The sequence below is a fragment of the Oncorhynchus clarkii genome, chromosome 25, assembly GCF_045791955.1.
Source record: "Oncorhynchus clarkii lewisi isolate Uvic-CL-2024 chromosome 25, UVic_Ocla_1.0, whole genome shotgun sequence".
NCBI classification, from domain to species: Eukaryota; Metazoa; Chordata; class Actinopteri; order Salmoniformes; family Salmonidae; genus Oncorhynchus; species Oncorhynchus clarkii.
Genome location: NC_092171.1, coordinates 5,821,423 through 5,841,864, shown reverse-complemented (window position 1 = coordinate 5,841,864; position 20,442 = coordinate 5,821,423). Strand labels below are relative to the sequence as shown.

The following is a 20,442-nucleotide window of genomic DNA, read 5'->3' as shown; positions in this document are numbered from 1 at the left end:
TATTTCATTTTCAAGTAACCGAAAGTGAGATGATGTAATCTGAATAAAGGGAAAAAGGCCATTCTTGAACATGGGGTGAGACATTCTTACTAATCTGCTGGAGAACCAGTTCGGATTTAAGTATAACTGTTGTATGACTGACGCCTTTAGTGAGAGGTCTAATGTTTTAATATTTGATCATTTCTGCCCTCCAAATTCATATTCATGATATAAATAGGCCCCTTCAATTTAGTTTGGTTTTCCGTTCCAAATAAAATGGAATCTTTTTTGCTTATATAATTTAAAAAACATTTTGCTAGGTGTAGGCAAGGCCATAAGCAAATAGGTAAACTGGGATATGACTAAAGAGTTAATCAGGGTGATTTTTCCACAAGTGTTTTTCTTTCCATGGTAGCAAGATCTTGTCTATTTTTGCACATTTTCTATAAAAATGTATTGTAGTGAATTGTTTATTTTTTTTCAAGATATGAATACCGAGTATGTCCACATCACCGTCAGACCATTTTATTGGTAAACAACACTGTAATGTAAAACATTTTTTAGGCGGTGATCAATACGTAATATAGTACACTCATCGTAATTTGGTTGTAATCCAGAGAGGTTAGAAAAAGTATCTAGATCGTCTGAGGCTGTGGAGCCGTAATTTAATTAGAATTTCTCTCGCTCTCTCTTCCTCTGTCGCTCTCCTTTCTCTCTCTCGCTCTCCCTCTGTTTCTCTACCACTCTCGCTCTCCTTCTCCCAGTGTCTTCCAAATGTGCCACCAGCGCTTCCAGACTTTCTTCTTCGCCGCCGAGAACGTCAATGACATGACCAAGTAAGTGTGACCGATTTATGAACACACACAGTGTGCTAATACACACATACACACTAGGGATGGGCACGATTAATCGAAACGGATGCTAGTATTCGATTGCCTGCGAGAATATATTTTTTTTTAGGAAAAACAAGGCAACAGTAAACATGTCGTCGCCCACGAATGATGCAGCCCCCCTCCCCCTCCCCCCATGCTAACAAGTACATGGGAAAAAAACATAGCAAATGCTCATGAGCGCATGCAAACATTTTATACAGTCTCTGACATAAACTATTTCCCAACTCATAAAGTTATAAAAAGTAACTCGAAAATGCTACTCACAGTTTGCTGCACGCACAAAACGTATATTAGACAGCAAGGCTCTTGATCCAGGAAGGGATTCTCTGCTCTTACTAAGAGAAGCATGATTCTGCTAGAAGCTTGATTTTGCAAGAAGCTAACCCCTTAGCTAGTTAGATAACTAGCAAACCAAATGCACAACAACTGCTGAGCATTTAGGAATTTTCTGTGAGCTCCAAAAGTATTGGGACAGTGACACATTTTGTTGTTGTTTTGGCTCTGTTCTCCAGCACCGTGGATTTGAAATTATACGATGACTATGAGGTTAAAGTGCAGACTGACAGCTTTAATTTGAAAGTATTTTCATCCATGTCGGGTGTTACAGACGCACAAGTATCATACCCCCAAGACATGCTAACTTCTCACCATTTCAATAACAGGGGAGGTTAGCGGTCTTGGGAGGGGGTATGATATTTGTGTGTTCGTAATTTTCTCACACATCATTATTCATGGTTCATTGAGGATTATCTGTAATTATTCTAGCATCCACATTAATGTGGATTTAGAAACATATTCTATTCTTATTTATAATAAAGGTGACTCCAAAATTACACACTACATTAATTACCATTCATTTATATTGGGCACAAAATCATCTGAAACAGAACCAAAATAAACGTAAATTGCATCCAACAAGTTTGTAGAGTCACGAGCCTGATGTAGTCATTGTGTGCTATGAATATGGAACCAAATACTTCACTTTTTACTACTTTAATAAACATAAGTGAATTTGTCCCAATAATTTTGGTCTACTATAATGGGGGGGGACTATGTACAAAAAGTGCTGTAATTTCTAAATGGTTCACACCATATGGTTGAAAATTCCCTAAAATGAAAGCTGACGACAGACTAAAGCTGCCCTTTAACCTCGTAGTCATTGTATAATTTAAAATCCAAAGTGCTGGAGTACAGAGCTTAAACAAAACATGTCACTGTCCCCATACTTTTGGAGCTCACTGTATAAGACATCTAGCTGGCGACCATTTACTTGTCATATCCCAACTGTAGCTAGATCACCTGGTGCGTGCTGCAGAACAGTGAGTGACTTAAGGCTCCAGGTCTCTTGTCGTTGTGTGCTTGTAAACGTGACTGGGGACTACAGGTAAGCTTTATCATTTAAAAAAAAATGTGACCGGTGAAATGCTTGATCTCCTAACGTATTGCACAAGTTGACTGCGGGTATTTTACTTAAAAAGTAGCAACAAATATTCATTATTTATAAAAAAAAAAATAAATAATAGTTTCAATGCTATTCATGGTATTCATGGTACTTCCAAATGCCCCGGTATACAATATATACGGTCTACCTTCCAAGCCTACAGCTGAGGATTCCCCATAGAAACGACGATGGAAATGTCGCAGTGATTTGATTTGCATACACTTACTATTCAAATGCATTGCATTGAAATGATGTAGCGTGGCTAAAGAGACATCTTCTGATTCTATGGTTGTTTTTTTTTAGGCAAAGAATGAGTGATGTTGGTTGATTGGTCGGTCCGGCAACGTTGTTAGTCTTATAGGTGTGGCAGACCAGGTGGTTCGGTCAAAACGTTTACACAGATCAGACACGGACAGAGTAGGATTAGCTCGGTTTCAAGGGTGTTTATTTGAACAACAAGCCAAAAGAAAAGGTCTCCCCCATGAGACCCTCTACGGGATACCGTCTTCTGGGCTCCGGGTCTTGCTGTATCCTGTGGGGAACAAAAACTGAACTCGCTCCTTTTACCTCTGGAACCGTCCCCAACTATATGGCAGTAACCTTTCTTCCCCCAGTCCTTCCTCCCGTGTGCTGCTCTTCTGGCAGCTTTATTGGGACCTGTCCAGCTGGTGAGCAATAAGCCCTTGATTACTCACCAACCACAATCAGCCCCAATAAGTCCTGACTGGAGAGCCCGTCGTGACCTGGCACGTCCAGCAGAGGGCGCCATCGCCTCGTGATGTATACTCCGTCTGTCACCATGGCTCGACGAGTCTCCCCCTGGTGGCTGACCTGCTGTACGCCACATAGGTTACAACCATGATCAGTGATGGCTCTTACTTTAGAGAGGGTTATTATATCAGACATGGGTCACGTTAGCCTTGTCCCAGATCTGTTTGTGCTTTCTTTCCATTCCTGTCATTGTCACGTGGCACAAACATGTCAGGGACTAGGCCATAAAGATAAAGGCTAACCTATGAGCACAAGAAAGAGGTATTTCACCATCTTGAGCTCACTGGATATGTCACTAGGACTGTGGAGCCGGTGATTGTCAAGCAAATAACTGCAAGTTTCACACGGTAATTGACCGTTAATTAGCATAAACACGTTTATCATCTCCTGGCTTCCACGCATGACCTACAAGCCACTGATGCAGACCTTTGGGACATCTTCATTTTAAAAAGTCAAATCCGTTAGTTATTTTAGACAGTTCTAAGGAAACATGATATGAAGCAAATGTAGTCTATTTTAAATCAAATCTGATTTTATTGGTCACATACACATATTCAGCAGATGTTATTGCGGGTGTAGCGAAATGCTTGTGTTCCTAGCTCCAACAGTGCAGTAGGATCTAATAATTCACAACAGTACACATACATCTAAAATTAAAAGAATGGAATTAAGAAATATATAAATATTAGATCGAGCAATGTCGGCGTGGCATTGACTAAAATACAGTAGAATAGAATATATACATCTGAGATGAGAAACACACTTCACAAGATCAGAATAGCATACTCAGAGTTGTTCTTATGTTATGCCCTGATATCGCTTATTTTTTTAATTATTTTTTTAACCTTTATTTAACTAGACAAATTCTTATTTTCAAGGAACAGTTCGGGGGCAGAACGACAGATTTGTACCTTGTCAGCTCGGGGAATTGAACTTGCAACCTTTCGGTTACTAGTCCAACGCTCTAACTTCTAGGCTACCCTGCCGCTATGCCATATGGCTGTGGGCTACACTGGTTCATTTAGCAGACAAGGTTTGCTTAGAATTCTGTGACATTATTTTGTATTATTTTATAGTATGTAGAATACAATTGAACAAGGCTTAATAAAAGAGAGGATATTTTCTCCAAACGATTTCAAAGGAAGTGCACGTGTGGCTATTCTGTATAGGTATTTATGCAACTTTAGTTGTGATACAAACGTCGGGCCATATGTTTTGTTGTGATACAAACGTCGTGCCATATGTTTTGATGTTTTAATATATTTTAAGGCTGCATGATGGGACTTTGATGATTTGAAAAAAGTCGCAAGCTGCACACACTCTTGGCGGCATCCCCCTTGTTTGGCCGTAATGCCCCCTAAAAAAAAATCAATGCCTTTCGCTGCCAAAGGGGACATTTTGCCCTTGGGCTGAATATAATAGGCTAATTGTAAATCCCTTCTCCCCGGCTGCCGTGCTCTGAAGCACCTCTCACTTACATGGCTCTCTCAGATGTAGCCAATGCACGTCACGTGATCGGGTCCTTCTCTCTGGCATTTCAGCTAAGAAGTAGGCTACAAGTGAATGAAGATAGACACATCGGGGGACGCAACTGCGCGCGTCCCTCTTATCGAATTCTGAGGTGCATACTAAAGATGTTACAACAGTCCGTGTTGCCTACTTTTTGTCAGCCAACAAGATGAGTAGGCCTAACGAACAGCAATAGCAGCCTTTGTCAATCTACTATCTACTATCCCCCATATTACAAAAGTTCACCTATTCTATTGGTCAACTTGTTCTTCTGTGCAATAAATAGATTTTCCAAACATACTCTGGGACAATTGTAGGATGCGATAGATCCCAAATGAATGAAACCACTCGCATCAAAAAACCTTTTAAAAGCAACGGGGCTGATCATTTAGCTTAACATTTTGAATGTGCACATGGCAGTAGGCTATAAGAGCGAATGTTCCAAAATGCAATCAATTAGTGGGAAGACACTGTTCTCAAAATTGATGGAAAATGTGATTATGCATGTAATGCTCTATTATAAAGGTGCATTTTTATGGTGGAAATGATCTTCCTCAAACTCGCAGCCTGTGTATGCCAGTTAGGGAAAGGGGTCAGTTGTACAACTGAATGCATTCAACTGAAACGTGTTTTCTGCATTTAACCCAACCCCTCTGAATCAGAGAGGTGCGGGAGGGCTGTCTTAATCGACATCCACGTCTTCGGCGCACGGGGAACAGCGGGTTAACTGCCTTGCTCAGGGGCAGAACAACCGATTTTTACCTTGTCAGCTCGGGGATTCGATCCCGCAACCTCTCGGTTACTGGTCCAACGCTCCTACCCGCCAGGCTACCTGCCGCACGCCAGGCTCGACACCGGTTATAAAGCGGATGAATGTGCTTCATTTTAAGAAGTTATTTGTCCACTTTAGTTGTGATACGAAACACATAGGCTCGTGGGCTTGGATACATGAGGTGTGCGACTATGACTTGAAAAAGTCGCAAAAAAAAGGTATGCATTGTTTCTTGCCTTTCACAAGTGATAGGCTAATAATGTCACCCATCAGACTTCTTAATTTAATGTTGTCTTTACACTAAATAATATACAGTACCAGTCAAAAGTTTGGACACACCTACTCATTCCAGGATTTTTCTTTATTTTTACTATTTTCTACATTGTAGAATAATAGTGAAGACACAAACTATGAAATAACACATATGGAATCATGTAGTAAACAAAGAAATCTACATATTTGAGATTCTTCAAAGTAGCCACCCTTGGCCTGAATGACAGCATTGCACACGCTCTCTCAAACATCTTCATGAGGTAGTCACCTGGAATGCATTTCAATTAACAGGTGTGCCTGGTTAAAAGTTATTTTGTGGAATTTATTTTCTTACTGGCTCTCATGATGACCGCCACAAAAAAGGAAGATCCAGAGTTACCTCTGCTGCAGAGGATAAGTTCATTAGAGTTAACTGCAGATTGCAGCCCAAATAACTGCTTCACAGAATTCAATTAACAGAGACATCTCAACATCAACTGTTCAGCGGAGACTGTTGAATTGCTGCAAGGAAACCACTACTAAAGGACACCAATAATAAGAAGAGACTTGCTTGGGTCAAGAAACATGAGCAATGGACATTAGACCGGTGGAAATCTGTCCTTTGGTCTGAGTCCAAATTTGAGAATTTTGGTTCCTGAGCTCGTACCTAAAAGAGGGGCTACTTCAGCCGCATGGACATGGTTTGGGTATGAAAAGTCTGACACGGACCAGAAAACCGTCCTCGGCAAAATATGCCGCAGGCCGGACCCAACAACAGGCTCAAACACCACAAATCTAGTTTCCACTTGCACAAGAATCATCTGGGACAGTACGGAGAGAGTCTACGGATGAGACCCAAAAAAGTACAGTCGAGTGCTCAAAACAAACCCCCGACTCAGACGTTGCAAGAGGCTTTTGCCAACAGCACGCCATATGGCAAAGAATCACGAAGATGGAAGGAGATAACAGCTGCCGTTACAACTTACATCTGCAAAGACATGGCTCCAATTTACACAGTCGAGAAACGGGGGTGTATATATATATATATTTTTAGGCCTATATTTATTTTGTTTGCAACAGTAGTTGAAGTGTTTTCTATTTTATTCATTCATATTTTGTTATATGCTCAATTGAACATTTGCACAAAGACTCTAAATAAAAGGAGAAATAATCAAATATGAATAAGTACCTTTTTATTTGTTGAGTATAATTCAAAATGTAATAAGAAATTGGCCTTTACATGCAGTCATTTTATATAAACTATTTATTCATTGAATTTACAGAATGTGCTGTATCGTTATCGGGATATGAGATTTTGGCCATATCGCCCAGCCCTATTAGGAAAGTTGATAGATAAATATTAACTCAGCAAAAAAAGAAACATCCCTTTTTCAGGACCCTGTCTTTCAAAGATAATTCATAAAAATCCAAATAACTTCACAGATCTTTATTGTAAAGGGTTTAAACACTGTTTCCCATGCTTGTTCAATGAACCATAAACCATTAATGAATATGCACCTGTGGAACGGTCATTAAGACACTAACAGCTTACAGACCGGAGGCAATTAAGGTCAGTTATGAAAACTTAGGACACTAAAGAGGCCTTCCACTGACACTGAAAAACACCGTAAGAAAGATGCCCAGGGTCCCTGCTCATCTGCGTGAACGTGGCTTAGGCATGCTGCAAGGAGGCATGAGGACTGCAGATGTGGCCAGGGCAATAAATGGAAATGTCCGTACTGTGAGATGCCGAAGACGGCGCTACAGGAAGACAGGATGGACAGCTGATCATCCTCACAGTGGCAGACCATTTGTAACAACACCTGCATAGGATCGGTACATCCAAACATCACACCTGCGGGACAGGTCCAGGATGGCAACAACAGCTGCCCGAGTTACGCCAGGAACGCACAATCCCTCCGTCAGTGGTCAGGCTGTCCGCAATAGGCTGAGAGAGGCTGGACTGAGGGCTTGTAAGCCTGTTGTAAGGCATGTCCTCACCAGACATCACTGGCAACAGCGTTGCCTACGGGCACAAACCCACTGTCGCTGGACCAGACAGGACTGGCAAAAAGTGCTCTTCACTGACGAGTTGCTGTTTTGTCTCACATGGGATGATGGTCGGATTCGCGTTTAACGTCGAAGGAATGAGCGTTACACCGAGGCCTGTACTCTGGTGCGGGATAGATTTGGAGGTGGAGGGTCCGTCATGGTCTGGGGCAGTGTGTCACAGCATCATCGGACTGAGCTTGTCATTGCAGGCAATTTCAACACTGTGCGTTCCTCCTCCCTCGTGGTACCCTTCCTGCAGGCTCATCCTGACATGACCCTCCTGCATGACAATGCCACCAGCCATACTGCTCATTCTGTGTGTGATTTCCTGCAAGACAGGAATGTCAGTGTTCTGCCATGGCCAGCGAAGAGCCCGGATCTCAATCCTATTGAGCACGTCTGGGACCTGTTGGATCGGAGGGTGAGGGCTAAGGCCATTCCCCGCAGAAATGTCCGGGGACTTGCAGGTGCCTTGGTGGAAGAGTGGGGTAACATCTCACAGCAAGAATGGGCAAATCTGGTGCAGTCCATGAGGAGGAGAGACACTGCAGTACTTAATGTAGTTGGTGGCCACACCAGATACGGACTGTTACTTTTGATTTTGAACCCCCCCCTCCCCCCCCCTTTGTTCAGGGACACAATATTCAATTTCTGTTAGTCACATGTCTGCGGAACTTGTTCAGTTTGTTTCAGTTGTTGAATCTTATGTTCTTACGAATATTTGAGTGAGAGGACGTTTTTTTATTTTTATTATTATTATTTTTTTTTAGGGCCTAGCCTGTAGAAAGCTGATGGGATCCACCTATTTTCAATAAAGGCCCATTCTAAACTTTGTTTTCTCACGCAATTGCATAGCCTGTAGAAATATTGCGCAACATTAACTCATGGGCACTCGTGATTTAGATTTAGATTTTTAATTACATTTGCATTGATGTCCGAGTGATTAGAGGGACAATAGAGTGCTTGAGTACCAGGCAGTTAGCGAGTTTGGTAGGCTGCTAATGACCACCAGCAGCATCAGAGCTTGGACAAGCCTAATAACCATGACTAAACGGTCACATGGAATTTGACTGCTGTCATGACTCGTGACCGCCGGTGTGGTGGTAATACGGTCACCGTAACAGCCCTGTATGTCACATTAGGTTTTATTGAACAAACTGGAACATTATGATGGTATATGGGTTGTTTGATACCACTTCCACTCCTCTATGATCACTGCTGTGTGACAGAATCAACAATAGATTGAATCTCTCCATCCCACTCACTAAGTCTTGCTCTGAAACATTTATACAGCTGTTATCCCTGTCTCTGCCACAGTCTGGTGCTATCTCTCTCTCTCTCTCACGCACACACAGGCACACGCTTAAAGCAGAGCCTTTATCTCTCCCGCACAGACCGCAAATAGTTTGATCACATGCCGGTAAGGTAAAGCGAGGTATGAGTACTGACTTCTGAGCATATGCTATAGTCTTCGCTGCCACCTTCTAGTGGATTGTTAGTGCTACAGAAATAGGCAGAGAATCACATATGTTTTTTTTTGTTGTTGTTCCAATTTAAAATAAAGACTTGTGGGCATAAGCTGAATTTTATTTTCTGAAATGATCCCAGTGGGGTAGTTGGTTGCTTGGAGGAAATTCAACGTGCATAACTGTACATAAAGACAATGTTTTCCCAGTAGCCTGCTTTAGCCTCACAGGCATTCGTTCAACATGTGGTATTTTTTGGAACTCTTCCCTCCAGTGTTTTCTTCTCGTTTCTAATGAGTGCTAGAAGCTGCCTGATGGCCCGGTCCGTATTTATAAAGCTTTCAAAGTAGGAGTGCCGATCTAGGATCAGTTTCCCCCTGTCTGTGTATTCATATTCAATATGATCTAAAAAAAAATGTAAAAAAAAGGTCCTCTTCATTTTTTTTTTTACAATACAATACATCCACATACAGTTGAAGTCGGAAGTTTTACATGCACTTGGTTGGCGTCATTAAAACTCATGTTTCAACCACTCCACAAATTTCTTGTTAACAAACTATAGTTTTTGCAAGTCGGTTAGCACATCTACTTTGTGCATGACACAAGTAATTTTTCCAACAATTGTTTACAGGCAGGTTATTTCATTTATAATTCACTCTATCCAAATTCCGGTGGGTCAGAAGTTTACATACACTAAGTTTACTGTGCCTTTAAACAGCTTGGAAAATTCCAGAAACTCATGTCACTGCTTTTTTTTAGAAGCCTCTGATAGGCTAATTGACATAATTTGAGTCAATTGGGGGTGTACCTCTGGATGTATTTCAAGGCCTACCTTCAAACTCAGTGCCTCTTTGCTTGACATCATGGGGAAATCAAAAGAAATCAGCCAAGACCTCAGAAAAAAAGTGTAGACCTCCACAAGCCTGGTTCATCCTTGGGAGCAATTTACAAACGCCTTAAGGTACCACGTTCATCTGTACAAACAATAGTACGCAAGTATAAACATCATGGGACCACGCAGTCGTCATACCTCTCAGGAAGGAGACACGTTCTGTCTCCTAGAAATGAACGTACTTTGGTGCGAAAAGTGCAAATCAATCCCAGACCAACAGCAAAGGACCTTGTGGAGATGCTGGAGGAAACGGGTACAAAAGTATCTATATCCACAGTAAAAACGAGTCCTATATCGACATAACCTGAAAGGCCGCTCAGCAAGGAAGAAGCCACTGCTCCATATCCACCATAAAAAAGCCAGACTACAGTTTGCAACTGCACATGGGGACAAAGATCATACTTTTAGGAGAAATGTCCTCTGCTCTGATTAAACAAAAATAGAACTGTTTGGCCATAATGACCATCGTTATGTTTGGAGGAAAAAGGGGGAGGCTTGCAAGCCAAAGAACGCCATCCCACCCGTGAAGCATGGGGGTGGCAGCATCATGTTGTGGGTGTGCTTTGCTGCAGAACGGGCTGGTGTACTTCACAAAATAGACGGTATCATGAGGGAAGAAAATTATGTGGATATATTGAAGCAACATCTCAAGACATCAGTTAGGAAGTTAAAGCTTGGTCGCTTTAAGCATACTTCCAAAGTTGTGGCAAAATGGCTTAAGAACAACAAAGTCAAGGTATTGGAGTGGCCATCAAAGTCCTGACCTCAATCCTAGAAAATAGAAAATTTGTGGGCAGAACTTAAAGCTTGTGCGAACAAGGAGGCCTACGAACCTGACTCCGTTACACCAGCTCTGTCAGGAGGAATGGGCCAAAATTCACCCAATTTATTGTGGGAAGCTTGTGGAAGGCTACTTGAAATGTTTGACCCAAGTTAAACAATTTAAAGGCATTGCTACCAAATACTGAGTATGTAAACTTCTGACCCACTGGGAATGTGATGAAATAAATAAAAGCTGAAATAAATAATTCTCTCTACTATTATTCTGACATTTCACAGTCTTAAAATAAAGTGGTGATCCTAACTGACCTAAGACAGGTACTTTTTTACTAGGATTAAATGTCAGGAAATGTGAAAAACTGAGTTTAAATGTATTTGGCTAAGGTGTATGTAAACTTCCGACTTCAACCGACAACATACAGACGCACTCGAACATACACAACATCACCCCTGCCCAGACCCACCTGCTCACACCCCCATCTCCAGCACCGCGTCACTCTACACCACTTGGCCTCAAACTGCACCATTTTGTTTCTCTCCACCGCCCACACTCACTCAGCATTTAGATAATACAGCAGTTGACCTTTTCCATCTAGATCAGTACTCCTAATAGCTTAATGAATACAAGCCCTGGAGTGAATGCTGTCTCTTCCTCTGCAGGTGGATCAACTGTCTGATTTCAGCCATCCAAAAACACAAGAAGTTCCACAAAGGGCCACCGGACAGCGAAGAGGGTAGGAGAAGCTTTACATGAAATCTTGAGATTTTGATTGGATGAAGATATGTATTTTGTCACCATTTTCCATCTTACAGTTGTCCCTGACAGTAGCCAAATCAAAAAATACATTAGAGGCTGGCTTCCCAGCCTACTACTGGACTAGTTTAAATGGAGTTTCTCCATGAGTTTTCTTATCTTTGTCTGGGTAACCAAACAAATGTGTTTTAAAAAAAGAGAGAGATTAGATTTAGATACAGTTGAAGTCGGAAGTTTACATACACCTTAGCCAACTACATTTAAACTCCAGTTTTTCACAATTCCTGTCTTAGGTCAGTTAGGATCACCACTTTATTTTAAAAATGTGAAATGTCAGAATAATAGTTGAGAGAATTATTTATTTCAGCTTTTATTTCTTTCATCACATTCCCAGTGGGTCAGAAGTTTGCATACACTCAATTAGTATTTGGTAGCATTGGCTTTAAATTGTTTAACTTGAGTCAAACATTTGGGCAAACATTGGGTGAATATGGGCCCATTCCTCCTGACAGAGCTGGTATAACTGAGTCAGGTTTGTAGGCCTCCTTGCCCGCATATGCTTTTTCAGTTCTGCCCACAATTTTTTTATAGGATTGAGGTCAGGGCTTTGTGATGGCCACTCCAATACCTTGACTTTGTTGTCTTTAAGCCATTTTGCCACAACTTTGGAAGTATGCTTTGGGTCATTGTCCTTTTGGAAGACCCATTTGCGACCAAGCTTTAACTTCCTGACTGATGTCTTGAGATGTTGCTTCAATATATCCACAGAATTTTCCTTCCTTGTGAATCCGTCTATTTTGTGAAGTGCACCAGTCCGTCCTGCAGCAAAGCACCCCCACAACATGATGCTTCACGGTTGGGATGTTGTTCTTTGGCTTGCAAGCCTCCCCCTTTTTCCTCCAAACATAACGATGGTCATTATGGCCAAACAGTTCTATTTTTGTTTCATCAGAGGACATTTCTCCAAAAAGTATGATCTTTGTCCCCATGTGCAGTTGCAAACCATAGTCTGGCTTTTTTATGGCGGTTTTGGAGCAGTGGCTTCTTCCTTGCTGAACGGCCTTTCAGGTTATGTCAATATAGGACTTGTTTTACTGTGCTATTGATACTTTTGTACCGGTTTCCTCCAGCATCTTCACAAGGTCCTTTGCTGTTGTTCTGGGATTGATTTGCACTTTTCGCACCAAAGGACGTTCATCTCTAGGAGACAAACCATCTCCTTCCTGAGCGGTATGACGGCTGCGTGGTCCCATGGTGATTATACTTGCGTATTATTGTTTGTACAGATTAACGTGGTACCTTCAGGCGTTGGGAAATTGCTCCCAAGGAAGAACCAGATGGAGCTTGTGGAGCTCTACAATTTTTTTCTGAGGTCTTGGCTAATTTCTTTTGATTTCCCCTTGATGTCAAGCAAAGAGGCACTGAGTTTGAAGGTAGAACTTGAAATACATTCACAGATACACCTCCAATTGACTCAAATGATGTCAATTAGCCTATCAGAAGCTTCTAAAGCCATGACATAATTTTCTGGAATTTTACAAGCTGTTTAAAGGCACAGTCAACTTAGTGTATGTAAACTTCCGACTTCAACTGTATATATGTGTGTATATATATAATAATCAAATCAAATGTTATTTGTCACGTGCTGAATACAACAGGTGTAGTAGACCTTAGCGTGAAATGTTTGCTTACAAGCGCTTAACCAATGCAGTTTAAAAAAAATAGTTTTGTTTTTACTAAATAAACTAAAGTAAAAAAAATGAGTATTAAAAAATGTAGTACTTGTAGTATTATTATTATTATTATTATTAACACAATAAAATAACAATAACGGTACAACAATCTATACTTGTACTGAGTCAATGTTTGTCGAGGTAATTTCTACATTTAGGTAGGGGTAAAGTGACTGCATAGATAATAAACAGTTAGTAGCAGCAGTGTAAAAACAAAGTGGGGTGTCAATGCAAGTAGTGCGGGTGGCCATTTTGATGAATTGTTCAGCAGTTTTGTGGCTTGGGGATAGAAGCTGTTAAGGAGCCTTTTGGACCTAGACTTGGTTCTCCGGTACCGCTTGCCGTGCGGTAGGAGAGAGAGAACAGTCTACGACTTTGGGCCTTCCTCTGACACTGCCTAGTATATAGGTCCTTGATGGCAGGAAGCTTGGCCCCAGTGATGTACTGGGCCGTACGCACTACCATCTGTAGCGCCTTACGGTCGAATGCCGAGCAGTTGCCATACCAGGCGGTGATGCAACCGGCCATGATGCTCTCACTGGTGCAGCTGTAGAACTGTTTGAGGATCTAGGGACCCATGCCAAATCTTTTCAGTCTCCTGTGGAGGAAAAGGTTTTGTTGTGCCCTCTTCACAACTTTCTTGGTGTGTTTGGACCTTGATAGTTTGTTGGTGATGTGGACACCAAGGAACTCTCGACCCGCTCCACTACAGCCCTGTTGTTGTGAAAGGGGGCGTGTTCGGCCCTTCATTTCCCGTAGTCCACTATCAGCTGGTTGTTGTCCTGGCACCACACTGCCAGGCCTCTGACCTCCTCCCTATAGGTCGTCTCATCGTTGTCTGTTATAAAACAAATACATAGATAAAATAATATATACATATATATATATATATATACCTAGTACCAGTCAAAAGGTTTTTTTCTTTATTTGTACTATTTTCTACAGTGTAGAATAATAGTGAAGACATCAAAACTATTCCACATATGAAATCATGTAGTAACCGAAATAAGTGTTAAACAAATCTACATTTATTTTATATTTGAGATTCTTCAAAGTAGCCACCCTTTGCCTTGACAGCTTTGCAGACTGTGGCATTTCATTTTTAATACGTACATTTTGAAACATGTTCTAAAAACCTGTTTTTGGGTTGTCATTATGGGGTATTGTGGGTCGATATATATTTTTTTCAAATCCATTTTAGAGTAGGGCAGTAACGTAACCAAATGTGGAAATAGTCCAGGGATCTGAATACTTTCCGAATGCACCGTATATATTAATAATAATGTATGCCATTTAGCTGACCGTTTTTTATCCAAAGCCACTAACAGTCGTGTGTGCATACATTGTTTCCCGTATCGGTGTCCCCAGCGGGAATCGAACCCACGACCCGTGGCGTTGTAAGCGCAATTGTCTGGACAACTGGTATGGACAAGTGGAAATAATAATGCTAAGGTTGATTTATTTATTTTTTTGTCTTTGTGGACAGATTGTTACAGTGAGACAGAGTCAGAAGATGAGGGGTCTTCTCCTTCTCCACACAGAAACAAGATCTACACGGTGAGGAGAACCACACACAAACACAGGCGTTGTTTCTGTCTTTTTGTGTTTTGTTGTCTGTCTTATCCTGCACTGTACTATTCTTCTTCTTCTTATTTGATTTGTTTTTTTGTCTCTTGTTACTTGCCAAGCCATCATCGTACCGGTAAAATAACAATTTGTTCTTAACCGACTCAGATTTTTCTTGTCAGAGGACATGCTCAGGAAAGAATCTTGGCTCTAGTAATGCCGTAGAATAGAGGTCCAAGTCAGAACTCTCCCTAAGTCTGCCACACTTACCTGTTCTCTGGTTCTGGTTACTCGTTCTCTCTCTCTCTCGCTCCTCTAACCCTTTCCCACCTCTCTACCTCTCTGTCCTTCCCTCCATTCACTCATTAAAAAAAGCAAGTGATGTTCCATACTAATCTAATGTGTTGTGTTTGATGGACACCAGAAAACCCTGTCCAACACATTGCCTCGGGCCAGGAAGGGCAAGGACAAGGACAAGGGCAAGGACAAAGAGAAGAAGGACAAGATGCACGTTCCTGGTCCACCCACAGGGCGCAGCAGAAGCCCAGGTACTGTATGGTGGAGCGCAACACTTCTGTTTCACCACAAGGTGGAAGAAGAGAGTCATATAGGCCTATAAGGGGGTTCCATTGATGGATACGTTTTAATTTCTACCAGGTGGCCCCAATGTTCTGGGGGCTTCGCCAGCTTCATCATGGCTGTTGTCTGCCTGTCTCTCCCCAGTGTCTTCAAATTGTGCTACCAGGGATTCTATAATGTGTTTATTTGTCTGCCTCCTTTGTGTCATGATATCTAATCAGCTACCCTCCTTCTCAATAAGTTGTATTGGTGTTGAAAGCATGACAAAATACAATGCCAAAAGTGAATTACAACAACATATTCTCTCTCTCACTCAGTGCATGCTGGGAGTGTTTTGTAGTTGACAGGTGGTATGGAGGGCTCTGTCCTTACTCATTTTCTTGATTCTTTCCATGGTAATTTCTTAAAAATATATATATATATATATATATATATATATATATATATATATATATATATATATAAAATATGGTGGAGAGTTAACACACTGTTAGTTTGGCGGTACCCTCAGTTTTTTTTTTTTTTTTTCAAAGTTGGGCAGGAAGAGGACGGAAGAAGTGGTGAGGTTTTGGATATAGTGATGTGGGATTTTGTTTTGTGAGGTAGAGGGCAAGGTGAGTATGCAGCACAGGGGATATTTTTTTTATAAAGAGGGGTGGGGGGTGGGGTGGTGCAGTTTTAATGAAATGAGGATATATCATTAAAGAAAGACAAAAGGTCTCTCTCTCTCTGTACATCTCTCCCTCTCCCCCCCCCGCACTCTCTCTACCCCCAATCCCCCCTCCCACCAGGAGCTCCGGAGGATGAGATGGGTGTGCTGTTCCACCGGCTGAATGAGGGTGGCGTGTCCCTGATCGGCAGCGACAAGCTCACAACTCACGACCACTTCCGCAAGTCCTTCATCCGGCGCAACAAGAACCCGGTCATCAACGAGAAGGCCCACACGCTCCGCGTGCTGCAGAGCACCCTAAAGGTTCGGGTCGACCCTCCGAGCTCAGAGCCTCTTCAGCTAAGCGGTGTCCCCATGAACTTGACCCACATCGCTCCTTATGTGTACTCTTTATTTGAACGCGTTTGTATAAGTGCCCTATATGGGGATTGTATCCACAAGTAGTCTCACTTTTGACCGATGGTATGCTCTTATTGTTGTCTTAATTTGTTCTCTTTCATACAATTTGAGCCGTTTCTAAATTGGGTTGTCTTTGAAAGAAGATCTCTTTCCACAAGTGGTTTTCCCCATGACCTAGAATGTTGTGAAAGGAACAGGCATAGCAGCAGGAGGTATGGCCCGGTCTGTGTGACTTCACCCGGAAAAGCTCCTGGCCCCAGTTCACGTAGCCAGGGAAAACTCCTGACCCTCATTATAGTGTACTAATATAAACATTTCATTTACTATTATGATGTGAATGACCATCTGTTCTGAATGTGCTTCTAGGATAAAGAGGCGGAGCTCCAACTCATTAACAAGGTTCTGGAGGACTCTGATCTGACGTCGCAAAAGTACCGCCAGTGGAAAGAACATAACGAAGACCTTCACCTGGTGATCGAGAAACTGGCTGTCCAACGGGCCACAGCAAGGGTGGGGCATAAAGAGGACCAGGACACACCCCCCGTACCGTCACCCGGGAAGCAGGTCGCTGTGGAGACGGGGGGGTGTGTGTGTGGACTGAGCCTTAGTGACGGGGAGATGCTGGTGGATGCGGAGCCGTTGTTGTCAGGCCCGGTGAAGAATGTGGGTGACTTGGATGTAGAGCCACAGTCCGAACACTCATCGACTGCTGAGAGCAGCACAGACCAGCAGAGCAGCAACACAGCCGACGTAGCTAGTCAAGCTAGCCCAGATAATTACTTCTACATATGAGACACCAATGGACTGATCTGATGGTTTTTCTAGTTTCCATCAATGATTATTATAAGGGCCTGGTGTTTTTCCCAACCATATGACCTAAGCAGGAAAAACTCATGGCTCTAGTTACAGCTGTGATACGTTCCGGGAGATTTTTCTGGTCAGTAAAAAGTGTGGCCCCTCAGGATTTTTGCTTGGTTTTTGTTGATAAGAAAGACGGGCTTTGTCTATCCAAACCTGAATTCGGTATTCATATAACAAAAAACTAACAATTTTGCCAAGTATCACTCTATTGATGGATATATATACTGTATTCATGGGATATTATGGGCTGTCTTAGTTTTCTACTATTGCATTATTATTGCAGATTTTAAAGGAGATTTTACAGGTAAATGATATCTATGTGCTTTATGCCTGTTATGTACATAGAATTTTAAATGTCATGTAACAAGATATATTGGCCTTTTTAAACTTAGATTGTATGTATTTTTGCACAGAATAAGGCCCGATCTTGCCACATTATGAAAATTGTTATTATAGATCAAAGACGATTATTCATTTTAATCTGAGGTTAACATTGAAGACAGTTCCAAGATGTGTTCCCAAGTGTGTGTGCGCGTACGTGCTTCTTTTCAGCTGGGTTTGTCCAATGCATCTTGAATACACTGATGGTACAAAACATTAGGAACACCTTCCTACTATTGAGTTGCTTCCCTTTTTGGCCCTCAGAACAGACTCAATTCTTCGGCATGGACTTTACAAGGTGTCGAATGCTGGCCCATGTTGACCCCAATGCTTCCCACAGTTGTCAAGTTGGCTGGATGTCCTTTTGAGTGCTGGACCATTCTTGATACACACTTGGAAACTGTTGGGTGTGAAAACCCCAGCAGCATTGCTGTTCTTGACACACTCAAACCGATGTGCTTGGCACCTACTACCATACCCTGTTCAAAGGCACTTCAATCTTTTGCGCATTCACCCTCTGAATGGCAATACATACGCAATCCATGTCTCCGTTGTCTTGAGGCTTAAAAATCCTTCTTTACCCTGTCTCCTCCCGTTCATCTGAAGTGTATTTGACGAGTGACATCAAGGAGGGATCATGGCTTGCACCTGGATTCACCTGATCAGTCCATGTCCTAATGTTTTGTACACTCAGTGTAAATTGATTCAATATATTCCGATTGAGCAATAGCAATCCTCACTGGTGACTGAGCAAGCGACTGCTGTAAAGAACAAATGATGAACGCATAAATTTGATAAAAGTTGAATGATCTATTTCAAGTAGCCATTGTCCTACACTCTTAGAACAAAAGGGTTCCAAAAGGGTTAGGTCTCCATAGGAGAAGGGAGAAAGAACCCTTTTTGGTTTCAGGTAGAACTCTTTTGGGTTCCATGTCGAACCCTCTGTGGAAAGGGTTCTACATGGATCCAAAAACAGTTCTACCTGTAACCAAAAAGGGTCCTTCAAAGGGTCAAAGACCATCTTCAGTCCCCCCCCCCCCCCCCCCCCAGGCAAGTAGAGCGACCCGGCCGGGTGCAGAGTAAGCTGGGGGCAGCCTATGATGAGGTCTATTGGGGGGTGTCTTCTCCAGCTGTGTGTGTTGTGATGTCCTATATGATGATGAACTGTCAATAAAATGACATTACACTTATTGATGAAATTTGTATTGATATTTGTCTGGGACTTTAGTTTTGCATTCATTGCTGAAAAAAGTGATGAGAAAAGTGTTGACAAGGTTGTGGTAAAACTCATTGACTAAGAGCTTCCTTATGGGCTCTTCCCAACAATGCAGAAAGAAAAAAAAAGGTAATACCATGAGATATAAATACACAATGAGTAACTTGGCTGTATATACAGGTTATTTGCTAAGAATTTGCATGATAACAGCGGGCACCTTCTGATAATTTCTTTGGAAATCAACACAATTGGGAACAACATTGTTACCTCTAGTATCAAACGATGCCTACTTGTTTTTGGTAATGAACCTCAAACAAACAAGCAGTTAATAGGTTGTTGCTGTATACAATATTACCATGTAATTTATCAGTAAATATATTGAACTGAATATCAACGTAACATGAAAAATGTTGGTCCCATGTTTCATGAGCTGAAATAAAAGATCCCAGAAATTTTCCATACACGCAAAAATCTGAATTCTCAAATTTTGTGCACAAATTTGTTTACATCCCTGTTAGTGAGCATTTTATCCTTTGCCAAGATAATCCATCCACCTGACTGGTATTGCATATCAAGAAGCTGATTAAACAACATGATCATTGCACAAGTGCACCTTGTGCTGGGGACAATAAAATGCCACTCTAGCTAGCAGCATACCACCCTGCATACCAAGCAGGGTTGGTCCTGGTCAGTCCCTGGATGGGAGACCAGGTGTTGCTGGAAGTGGTGTTGGAGGGCCAGTAGGAAGCACTCTTTCCTCTGGTCTAAAATATATTCCAATGCCCCAGGGCAGTGATTGGGGACACTGCACTGTGTAGGGTGCCGTCTTTCGGATGGGACGTTAAACGGGTGTCCTGACTGATGTCATTAAAGATCCCATGGCATTTATCGTAAGAGTAGGGGTGTTAACCCTGGTGTCCTGGCTAAATTCCCAAACTGTCCCTCAAACCATCACCGTCACCTAATAATCCCCAGTTTACAATTTGCTCATTCATCCCTCTCCCCTGTAACTATTCCCCAGGTCGTTGCTGTAAATTAGAACGTGTTCTCAGTTAACCTACCTGGTAAAATAACAGATAAAATAAATGTAAAAAATGAAATAAAATGTGCAGTTTTGGCACAATGTCACGTCTTAAAATAAAACGTAATTTGATTTGAAGTTTTGAGCGAGCATGCAAATGGCATGCTGACTGCAGGAATGTCCATCAGAGTTGTTTCCATAGAATTTAATGTTCATTCCTCCAACGTCGTTTTAGAGAATTTGACAGTACGTCCAACTGGCCTCTACAACCGCAGACCACGTGTACATACGGCTTCTTCATCTATGGGATCGTCTGAGACCAGCCACCCGGACAGCTGAGGAAACAGGAGTATTTCTGTCTGTAATAAAGCCCCTTTGTGGGGAAGACCTAACCCAGGCCCTCCCGTGGCTGTGCCCCTGCCCAGTCATGTGAAATCCATAGATTAGGGCCTATT

The 20,442-nt window shown here is 42.0% G+C and overlaps 1 protein-coding gene across 2 annotated transcripts in view; it reads left to right on the top strand.

The window, feature by feature from the left end:
* Positions 1 to 18,940, top strand: part of LOC139384127 (connector enhancer of kinase suppressor of Ras 1) — a 101,860-nt gene extending 82,920 nt beyond the window's left edge. For both annotated transcript variants that reach the window (XM_071128796.1, XM_071128797.1), the window contains 6 exons: positions 744 to 815; positions 11,468 to 11,541; positions 14,781 to 14,851; positions 15,285 to 15,408; positions 16,231 to 16,412; positions 16,875 to 18,940. In XM_071128796.1, the coding sequence (XP_070984897.1) occupies positions 744 to 815; positions 11,468 to 11,541; positions 14,781 to 14,851; positions 15,285 to 15,408; positions 16,231 to 16,412; positions 16,875 to 17,300 (949 nt within the window). In that variant the 3' untranslated portion in view covers positions 17,301 to 18,940. The remainder of the gene's footprint in view (positions 1 to 743; positions 816 to 11,467; positions 11,542 to 14,780; positions 14,852 to 15,284; positions 15,409 to 16,230; positions 16,413 to 16,874) is intronic.
* Positions 18,941 to 20,442: the final 1,502 nt, after the last annotated feature.